This window comes from Colobus angolensis, unplaced genomic scaffold (genome assembly GCF_000951035.1).
Source record: "Colobus angolensis palliatus isolate OR3802 unplaced genomic scaffold, Cang.pa_1.0 Scaffold77, whole genome shotgun sequence".
In the NCBI taxonomy this organism is placed as follows: Eukaryota; Metazoa; Chordata; class Mammalia; order Primates; family Cercopithecidae; genus Colobus; species Colobus angolensis.
This window is the reverse complement of record NW_012121487.1, coordinates 3,808,343-3,819,258: the sequence shown is the minus strand read 5'-3', so window position 1 is coordinate 3,819,258 and position 10,916 is coordinate 3,808,343. Positions and strand designations below refer to the sequence as shown.

The following is a 10,916-nucleotide window of genomic DNA, read 5'->3' as shown; positions in this document are numbered from 1 at the left end:
TGGTCTCGATCTCCTGACCTCGTGATCCGCCCGCCTCGGCCTCCCAAAGTGCTGGGATTACAGGCGTGAGCCACCGCGCCCGGCCCTAAGTTGTCTTATGTTTGTTATCTGGGGCACACAGGGTAGGCCTGGTGGCATGGGGCGCCCCTGGCAGATTTGAACTAATCTTAGGTGAGTGTGCGGCGCCCCCGCGTGGCGCCTGGCGCAACAACATGCTAGGTTCTCCTGCGTGGGCCAGGCGCCCACGTGGTCTCCAGTTCTCCCTCTCCCTTGGCCTATTGGTGCCCTCCCACCGCACTCCCGCTCTTCCGCTGACCCATCCCGTAACGGCAACAGCCCTGCCCCTTACCCTGTCTTAGGTGCTCAGTGGGCACGCAGGATCACGGGTCACCAGCCCCGACATGCGCGCGCGCGCGCGCGCACACACACACACACACACACCTCTCCACGCCTCGCAGCGCTTACAGCCCCGCCCAACACAAAAGATCCCCAGGTTATTTTATTGCTGTACTCAGAGGTCAGTTAATGCCCCCGGCCGCCTCTCCCTCCCCTCGGCGGTGGCTGAGTCCTCTCCTGGGGCTCGTGAACCGCAGCGGGTCCGAGGGTCACCGCCGCATCTCGCCGCCGGGGGCGCCCCCGCTTCCCCTCCCCGCCACCGGGCCAGCCAGGGTCCGAGGCCCGCAGGCCCCGGCTGGGAAGACAGGTCTGGAGAGGTCGCTCCCGGTCTGGAGGGAGGGGAGGTTCTCCGGAAAGGGGTGGCGAGAGAACCCCGCCACGACTCCCAAGCTTCGTCGCGCGCGCTGGAGGGGACACGGTGGGCGCCTAATTCTCGGCGTAGCAGTAGGTCCCATAGGCTGCCTGCTGGGGCCTGGGGAAGCCGAAGCTGCGTACTCCAGGATCCGGGAGCCCCCCGCAGCGCGGCCGCGGCGTGATGATTGGGAAGCGCACACTGCCGTCAGCCAGCCAGCCGCCGTCGCACTGGTCTAGCCCCGAGAACTTCCAGGCGGCGTACAGGTGCCCAACCTTGGCCACGACGGCGCCTCGTCGGCGGCACGCCGCGTGGGCTTCAGACAGCGTCAGCCGCCCGGGCACGAAGAACACTTGACCTGGGGACCACAGCGGGTCACCGACCGAAAGTAGGGTAGGCGGGGCGGGGCGGAGCGGGGCGGCTGACTCCCAGAAGGCGGAGTTGGGGGGCGGGGCCGCAGAGGTGCTGGATCGAGCTTGGGTACTAGAAGTGGGGGGATCGAGGCAGAAGTGCAGGGAGGGTTTGGAGAGGTGGGCTGGAGCCCAGGCGGACGGGCGAGCGAGCTGATGGAGGGGCAGTGCCTTGGAGGGACCCGGAGACCCTGCCCTGATCTCAAACTGAGGTCCACTCCTCGCCCCCCACATTTTTCAGACCCCGCGCCAAGACCCTGCCTTCGCCCCGCGTTTCACCTGCCAGCGCGGAGGTGAAGCAGAAGGCGTCGTAGCGGTCGCGCATCCGGTCGCGGGGCCCGTAGCTGCGGATCCCGGGCCGGCCTCGACCGCCGCACGGGGCGCGCGCAGTGAGCACAGGATAGCGCACGGAGCCCTCCAGCAGCCAGCCCGCGTTACACCAGTCCAGACCCTCGGTCCAAGCTGGCGGGAGAGAGCGGGGGTCGGGGATGAGAGGCGTCACAGGCAGGAGCCAGACTGAGCTCGCCTGGCGCCCTCTCTCGGGCCCCTGAGACAGCACCGCGGGGCCTGGGAGGTGCTGGGTTCGGCCGCTCACCCTGGTAGAGCTGGGAGTAGGTGGCCAGGCGTCCATCCTGCTCCTCGCACGCTTGCTTCGCTTCGTAGTAATTGAACTGGTACCGGCCCCGGCTGGGTTGGTACGGAAACACCACACCTAGGGGGTGGCGGAGAGCCTGGGGAGGGCCAGTAGATGGGAGCGGAGGGGGAGGAAGGGCGGCGCGGCCTGGGAGAGGGAGCTGGGGTCCCCGGGAGTGAGGGGGAGATACTGGAAAGGAGCCCTGGGAGACCCAGGCGAGGCGGTCCCGCCTGCTACAGAGGAATAGGGCGGGAGTGGAAGGGCCTCACCCTCCAGACTCAAGGTCAGCGCCACGCTCTCGTCCTCGATGCCATTGATGAGCTCGCAGCGGTACCGGCCTTCGTCCTCCAGGCGCACGCCAGCGATGACCAGGGAGGCGTCTAGCCGATGCCCCCTCCGCATCCTGGCGCGCCCTCCCAGTGGCCCATACCCCCGGGCGTGCAGTCCGTTGGTGACGAGGATCAGAGTTTCCCGGAGCTCCCCAGGCTCCACCTTGCTCCAGCGCACCTTATAGCTAGGAGGCGTGGTGCCCAAGACGCAGGGCAGCGTGGTCGTGGCCCCACGATGAGAGTGAATGACCTCGTGGATGGGGGGCAGGAGGTAGTGGGGGCCCGGGTGGGATGCTGAGCAGAGGGGGCCACAGTGGCAGGAACCCCCGATCCTCATTGCTCCAAGTGCCCATCAGACCCTGCTCCCCAAATGCTTTCTCCAGAGCCCCCCAACCCTCTCCTCCATTGCTTTCTCAGCAATGACTTTCACTCCCTGAGTACCTGCAACAACTGCCCTTTCCCCTTTCCCCACCCTTGCAGCCTCCCCAAGCTTTCCCCAGATTCTGGCCTGGGCTGGGGTCTTACCTGGGTCTCCTTGGCCTTTGTGGAAGATGGTGAAGGCCCAAAGAAGAAAGCAGCAGAGTGTGGGGAGGGTGAGCCCACCTGGCATGATGGGGGGCAGCCCAGCACTGTCTGCAGGGCACAAAGAGTGGGCAGTTATGACTGGGGCAAAAGGGTGGGGAAAAGCAGGGTTGTCAGTGAACTTCCATCAGAGATTCCTAGAAGGGACTGTCCAGTTGGAAGCCACCGGGGCAGAGAGAAGGGGTAGGTGACAAAAGGAAGGTGATGAGGGGAGGAAGGCAGTAGCAATCCCCTTCCTCTCCCTCTCTTCCTCTGTCACATCCTCTCAGCCTGCAGGTACTAATTTAGCATCTCCTCTACCTGTCCCCTTCATCACAAGTGCTACTTCCCAAGCTTGCCATCTGGACTGCCAGCTCATCTCTATCCTCTCCCAGCACCCATTCTCCATCTTGAAGCCAAAGTCAAAATAATCTTATCATTCTCCCGCTTTTTTTTTTTTTTCTTGAGACAGAGTCTTGCTCCATATTCCAGGCTGGAGTGCAGTGGCATGATCATGGTTCACTGCAGCCCCTATCTTCTAGCCCCAGGTGATCCTCCCACTTCAGCCTCCTGAGTAGTTGGGACTACAGACATGTGCCACCACCCCAGCTAATTTTTTCTTTTAAGTTTTTAATAGAGACAAGGTCATGCTGTGTTGACAAGGCTGGTGCTGGGATTACAGCAGGCGTGAGCCACTGTGCCTGGCCTTGTCACTCTCTTGCTTGAAAGTGACTCCCAGTTGCCCTGAGGATAAAATCCAATCTCATAACCACAGCTTCCAAGGCTGTCTATAATCCAGTTGCTCCCTGCATCTCCAGCATGGCCCCCACCTCACCTCTTACCACTTTGGCCCCTGCACTGTGCCCCAGACATGCTGGACTTCTGGCAGTTTCCCACACAGTCCAAGTTTGCACTCATTTCCTTTCCTTTGTGCCTGCATTGGTTGCACAGGCCTCACCTCCTTTGGGAAACCTTTACTCACCCCCAGTTTTCCACACTGTAGTGCACTGTGATCTGCTGGACTGGGGACCTTTTTTTTTGAGATAGGGTTTCACTCTCTTGCCCAGACTGGAGTGCAGTGGTATGATCATGGCTTACTGCAGCCTCGCCCTCCCAGGCTCAAGCCATTCTCCCATTTCAGCCTCCTGAGTAGCTGGGACTGCAGGTGCACACCACGATGCCCCACTAATTTTTTTTTTCTTTTCTATTTTTTGTAGAGATGGAGATTCAAAATGTTGCCCAGGCTGGTCTTGAACTCCTGGGTTCAAGTAATCCTTCTGCCTTGGCCTCCCAGAATGCTGAGATTACAAGCGTGAGCCACCACACCCAGCCAGGACTGTTTTTGTCTTACAAGCACTTTTATTAGCACCTAAACTTAACAGTGTGAATTTGAACATAATATGTATCCGTATATAGACTATATCAAGGAGGTTTTCCAGAAATTATGAAGTTAAAAAATATAAAATTATAAAGTTATTTTTAAAAACTACTTTAAATGCAATTATCTATTTCAGTACAGTAGTTGATTTCTCCCCTTTAAAAATTTTTTTAAATAAGATACAGGGTCTTACTATGTTGCCCAGGCTGGCCTCCAACTCCTGCGCTCAAGCAATGCTTTCACCTCAGCCTCCTGAGTAGCTGGAACTACAGGTTTGAACCACTGCACCCAGCTCCTCCTTTTTTGTATCATTCTTTTTTTTTTTTTTTTTTCCTGAGACGGAGTTTCACTCTTGTTGCCCAGGCTGGAGTGCAATGGCACCATCTCAGCTCACTGCAACCTCCGCCTCCTGGGTTCAAGCAATTCTCCTGCCCCAGCCTCCCAAGTAGGCTGGGACTACAGGCACCCGCCACCACTCTGGGCTAATTTTTGTATTTGTAGTAGAAACAGGGTTTCACCATGTTGGCCTGGCTGGTCTTGAGAACTCCTGACCTCAGGTAATCCACCTTCCTTGGCCTCCCAAAATGCTGGGATTACAGGCATGAGCCACCACCTCCGGCACCTGTTGTATCATTCTTATCCCCTTGACCTTAAAAAAAAAAAAAAAAATTGGACTAGGCCAGGCACAGTGGCTCACGCCTGTAATCCTAACACTTTGGGAGGCCGAGGAGGGTGAATTACTTGAGGTTAGGAGTTCAAGACAAGCATGGCCAACATGGTGAAATCCTGTCTCTACTAAAAATATAAAATTTAGCTGGGCATGGTGGCATGCACCTGTAATTCCAGCTACTAGGGAGGCTGAGGCAGAATTGCTTGAACCCAGGAGGTGGAGGTTGCAGCGAGCCGAGATCGTGCCACTGCACTCCAGCCTAGGGGTTAGAGCAAGACCTTGTCTCAAAAAAAATGAAGACTTCTCGACTTCACTGTATTCATTTTCCAAATCTGGCTCCTCTATTTCCTAATTGCATGACTATGCATAAGTTAATTATCATGCACAAGTTACTTAACCTCTCTCTGCCTCAGTGTCCTCACCAGTGAAATGTGGGGAATAATAGCACACCTACCTCACTGAGTAGTTGTGAGGAGCAAATGAATTGATATATGGAAAGTGCTTGAAATAGTGTCTGGAATGTAGTAAGTGCTGTGTATGTGTTAGCTGTTATCTCCAGTTCCCAGCATAGTTTCTGGTACATAGTGGTGTTAAATAAGTGTGTGGCTTAATGAATGAACTTTCATTAAGGATTCATGAGAAGACGGGATGGGGAATGGGGAAACGGAGGAAGCACCCTGAGAAGTCACCAGAAATCTAAAGAATGGGGCTCCATCTTCCTGTAAATGAGGACCAAAGACCAGCTTGCCATAGGAGAAACGGAGGTTAGGCACAGAAAACTTCTCAGTGGTTAAAAGTGAAAGTATCTGGGATGCGAACATGAGCAAGAGAACACTTCTTTATAGGAGAACTTGGTAAGTAAGAGTGATTGTGAGGACTGAAATTGGCTGAGACCAACAATGATAGCTCAAATGAATACCTTTAAAATTGAATGTGCCTGACACTTCTCTAAGCACTTTACATGCATATTTTTATATTTACTCCTCCCAGCAATCCTGAGGCAGAAACAATTATAAATCCTATTGTACACATGCTGAAACCAAAGTGCACACATTTTCGGAAATGAGGTCACACAGCTGGTAAGAGGATGGGTTTGCTGGGATTTGAATCCAGATCTGACAGTGAGGCTCAAGCACTTAATCACTCATCTATATTTCTGTATTTCAAAACAAGTGCACACACATGCTGTTCATACCCCTTACAGAAAATACGAGTAGTCAACAGCTCCATTGCCTACCAGTTAGAAGCTGGTCTCTTCACAGAGACGGAGGGAGCAGAGCTTAGCAGCTTTTTGTCTTGCTTGAGGAAGAGGTTCTGGATGAAGGTTTTGCCAGGCTCCTGGGAGTTCCAAGCACCTTAAAACCCTGGGACTTGAGCACCTGTTCAACACAGTTGCTCCTTTTGCACCTTTGAGGAAAAGCTTCTGTCCTGTGCTGGAAGAAGAAGCCAAGATGCCAAGAACGACCCCCTCCCCCATGAGTCCACTCAACCTTATTAAGAGACCTGTGTCCAGCCCTGTGACTGTATCTGTGGAAATCACTATTCTGGGACTAGGGGAAGATGCTGGGCTTGGGATGAGGGCTGGGAACCCATGAAGGGCAGTGGAATAAAGGGAGCACCCCAGGAATGATGACCTGGAAGAGTGCAGAAAGTGAGGTGCTTCATTGTTTCTTGATGCCTTTGGACCAGAGAGGTGTAGATTGATCGGTAGATATGAAGGTGTTGGACTGATGAGGATGGGGATAAACTCTAAATGTGGCTCAAAGATCTATAACTGCCAAGCTCGAGCTGCCTCCCTTTCCATATGCACCTCATGTAAGCAGCATCCCCATCTCCCCTCTCCCCACAACAGAGTACTCACCTCTGCCCTCTGGTGCCTGACTGCGCATTGCCTTTGCAAACGGACTCTCAGGTGGGAACCACCCAGGACTTTCAGCTGCTTCAGGAAACCGGACCTCTTCTGTACAACCCCCCTGTCTGTCTGTCTGTCCTTTCCTTCTCAGTCCCCACCCCATCGGAAGCACAATTTCCCATTGTCTCTGTCTTTTCCCCTATTGTTGAATAACAGGGCCCCTTTCTTTATTCTGTGGGTAATGGCAATGAAATGTCAACAGCTGGGGATGTGGGATGCAGGACCGGCTGGCACATACCACCGGAAAAGGGCCTGGGTTGGGGGCGGGCTCAGAACAGGAATTGACATCCCCAAGAAGAAGAGAATAGGGTGAGGGGCAGAGAACGGATGGTGAAAAGGTTGAAATTGAATCTCTCTCAACATTCCAAACTACAGGGCTCTAAAGAGATTTTCTCTAAGGCCAGGGGAAAGGCTGGGCTCCATGAGGGCAGAGGGAGTGGCTAGCATTGCAATAGGAGAGATGGAAATTAGACAGTAAGGAGGATTTTTCATGTTCCCTGGGGAGGAACATGAGAATTTCTGAGGATAAAGGACTTTGGAAATCTCTCCAAAAGAGAGGTTATCTTATTTGTTCCCTAGTATTCTACCTCTTCCCTCAGCGCAAATAGATAACATTTTTAAAATACTCAGAAGGGGATCCTTAGTCTTCCTGGATGGAAATTCACTTTCTCTAAAGTCCTTTTTTTTTTTTTTTTTTTTGACACAGAGTCTGTCACTGTCGCCCAGGCTGGAGTGCAGTGGCGTGATCTCGGCTCACTGCAAGCTCCGCCTCCTGGGTTCACGCCATTCTCCTGCCTCAGCCTCCCAAGTAGCTGAGACTACAGGTGCCCGCCACCACGCCCGGCTAATTTTTTGTATTTTTAGTAGAGATGGGATTTCACCGTGTTAACCAGGATGGTTTAGATCTCCTGACCTCGTGATCCGCCCGTCTCGGCCTCCCAAAGTGCTGGGATTACAGGCTTGAGCCACCGCGCCCGGCCTAAAAATTTTTTTAAGAGATGGGATCTGACCGGGCGCAGTGGCTCACGCCTGTAATCCCAGCACTTTAGGAGGCCATGGCGGGTGGATCACGAGGTTATGAGTTCAAGACCAGCCTGGCCAGCATGGTGAAATCCTGTCTCTACTAAAAATATAAAAAGTTAGCTGGGCATGGTGGTGCGCACCTGCCCAGCTACTTGGGAGGCTGAGGCAGGAGAATTACTTGAACCCAGGAGGTGGAGGTCGCAGTGAGCCGAGATTGCACCACTGTACTCCAGCCTGAGCGATAAAGCAAGACTCTGTCTGAAAAAAAAAAAAGAAAGAGAGAGAGAGATGGGATTTGTCTCTGTGGCCCAGAACTGCAGTACAGTGGTGCGATCATTGCTCACTGCAGCCTCAAACTTCTGGGTTCAAGTGATTCTCCTGCCTCACCCTCCTGATTAGCTGGGACTACAGGCGGGCACCCCCATGCCTGGCTCTCCAGTATTTCTCCAGGGCCAAAAGGCAGCAACATCAAACTCAGCCTGATGCTTTATTTGGACACTCACCTAGACTCCACTCCTGACCACATATAGAGGCCTGGAGTATGCAAGGCATACTCCCCAGAGCGTGCAAGGTAGAACTCTGCAGTACTAACCTTTATAGCTACTGGGCATAGGAGACCTTCTAGTAGAGGACAGGAGGCTTGGGTTCTAATTACAGTTCTGCCACAGTGTCACCTTCGGTGACACACGCCCAGGCTTCGCCGCTGGGCCTGTTACTTCATCTGCACAATGGAAACTCAATTCTATTTAAATTATTTTCTGAAGGGCCTCAGTCTGCAGAGACACAGAAGCAAATGACTTTATGAAGCTCCTGACTGTATGAAGTTCTCAGTCAAACAGAATAGCACCTCTTCTGCCCATCTCAGAAGTAGATGAGGGTAAAGTGAAATAATGGAAAGCACAAGGAACAGTAAAAGGCAAATGTCAAGAAGCTGTTTGCAAAGTTACCAAGATGTAAAATTAGATTTTACTTATTAATAATCGTGTCACTTGTCATTCTGTTTATAACGGTCAGTTCACTGCTGATATTCAAGTGGACCATTTAAACTGTATTTTTGCTCAACTATCCCTCCAAATAAATATCTCAAGATTCTGACTGTTTATTTTCTTAGCCCATCTTATTCTCCCAGGCCTCAAAGCTTGGTGTCTCAAATCCCTAGCTTGTCTTCTCATTCAGGTCAGTCTAGGTGGGGTCTGGTTTCAGTTTGCACAGATTCTCACTCCCAGTCTCATATTGGTCAAACAAACCCAGAAGTAAGATCTACAAGTATTAATCGACCATTCTCAGAATAGGATTGGAATAATTTTAAAAAGTGAACTCTGGCCAGGTGCCGTGTTCACACCTGTAATCCCAGCACTTTGGGAGGCCGAGGAGGGTGAATCACGAGGTGTGGAGCTCGAGACCAGCCTGGCCAACATGGTGAAAGCCGTCTCTACTAAAATTACAAAAATTAGCCAGGTGTGGTGGTGCATGCCTGTGGTCCCAGCTACTCGGGAGGCTGAGGCAGGAGAATCGCTTGAACCAGGGAGATGAAAGTTGCAGTGAGCTGGGATTGTGCCACTGCACTCCAGCCTGGTGACAGAGTGAGACACCATCTCAAAAAAAAAAAAGTGAACTCCATCTTATTGCTGTATGCTCTTTCACATGGGAGAAATAAACTCTATCACAGTATTATTATTCCCATTTTATAGACCAGGAAACTGATGTCCAGAAAGGGTTAGTAAGTTAGCAACTTGTTCAAGTTCCTATACTTACTAAGTAACCCAGGTAGCCTATCTCTAAAGCTAGATGAGTTCTTCTTTGTTGTGAAAGAATCATTTCTTGAAACTTGGAAAAGGTAAAATGAGGATTTTTTGGTTTCTTGTTTTGTTTTTTTGATATCACACTAGAGCATTTTTTCTTTTTTCTTTTTCTTTTTCTTTTTCTTTTTTTTTTGAAATGAAATCTCACTCTGTCACCCAGGCTGGAGTGCAGTGGCATGATCTTGGCTCACTGCAACCTCTGCCTCCTGGGTTCAAGTGATTCTCCTATCTCAGCCTCCCAAGTAGCTAGGATTACAGGCATGCTCCACCATGCTCAGCTATTTTTTTTTTTTTTTTTTTTTGAGACAGGGTCTCGCTCTGTCACCCAGGCTGGAGTGCAGTGATACAATCATGGTGCACTGCAGCCTCAACCTCCCAGTTTCAAACAGTCCCTCCCATCTCAGCCTCTCAGGTAGCTGGGTGCACAGATGTGCACCACTACACCCAGCTAACTTTTAAAAATTATTTGTAAAGACAGGGTCTCCCTGTCTTGCCCAGGCTGCTCTCGAACCCCTGTACTCAAGTGACCCTCCCGCCTTGGCCTCCCAAAGTTGTGGGATTACAGGCGTGAGCCACTGTACCCGGCCGACTATACTCTTGAGAGATCTGTCTGGCTATCTTTTCCCTATCTACTCCATCCCTGTTCTTAAGCGCTTCCCTCCTCCTCCCACGACTGTCTCTCTCATGAGAGAAGACAAATAGCCCCCTGTCTCCTTGGACAGGACACCCTGATCCAGTGCATCTGATTGGCTTCCTGCCAACTCAAACAAACAGCCTCCGGCAGAGGGAGGAGTAGATATAAATGGCTCCACAGCCTGGTCACTGCGTCCATTCCCAGGCTCTGTTCTCCACAAATTTACTGCTCCTTTCTCCACAAATCACTTCTGAACTGTGGCTTGGAAGTCTCTGGTATGCAAATCCATAAAAGGCTGAGTTTGATGGGGAGGAAAGCCTAGAACTATTTGATAGATGCAAAAACAACCCAGTGAGGATCGAATGAGAAAGGAACAGACAGGAATACATATAATAAATAGCCAAACTGTGTTTAGTTTACTCAAGGTCACTTTCATTCTCAGTTTCCCCCCAGATGCTAAAACGGGAGTAGGGTGAGATGGCTGAGGCAAGCTGGGGTCTCCTCACTGACCCAGCATCTCTGAGGAAGGGCTTTGTCAGTCCTATACCTACTGACCAGAATGTGGTGGAGTGATTCCAGACAAGCATGGAGTCCCGACATCTTCTCTAACACCCACGTTCAGCTTCCACCATCCAAGCAGGTTCAGCTGGCCAGTTTTCCTGACCCCTGGTGATGGCAAGCATGGTCCCAGTTTATGACTAGGATTGTTGTGTGAATGACTGGAAGGGTTGGCAAGACGACACTTTAGGGAGGACTTCAAAAGGAGTGACTCTCTCTAGTCTTTCTCTTTCCAACATTTTTTTAATAATTTTTTT

General features: G+C 51.8%; 1 protein-coding gene across 2 annotated transcripts; it reads right to left on the bottom strand.

Moving 5' to 3' along the window:
* Positions 1 to 481: 481 nt before the first annotated feature.
* Positions 482 to 6,836, bottom strand: HAPLN2 (hyaluronan and proteoglycan link protein 2). 2 transcript variants are annotated; one of them, XM_011928439.1, is made up of 7 exons: positions 6,592 to 6,836; positions 5,968 to 6,158; positions 2,647 to 2,754; positions 2,062 to 2,415; positions 1,754 to 1,870; positions 1,438 to 1,620; positions 482 to 1,106 (listed from the first exon to the last, which is right to left on the bottom strand). In XM_011928439.1, exons 3-7 carry the CDS (start codon positions 2,729 to 2,731, stop codon positions 823 to 825), a joined length of 1,023 nt encoding a protein of 340 aa, XP_011783829.1. In that variant the 5' UTR covers positions 2,732 to 2,754; positions 5,968 to 6,158; positions 6,592 to 6,836; the 3' UTR covers positions 482 to 822. The 2 variants fall into 2 exon arrangements, with proteins under 2 accessions (XP_011783829.1, XP_011783828.1); XM_011928438.1 differs by having other exon boundaries at positions 5,968 to 6,109; positions 6,592 to 6,831.
* Between the last annotated feature and the right edge of the window lie 4,080 nt (positions 6,837 to 10,916).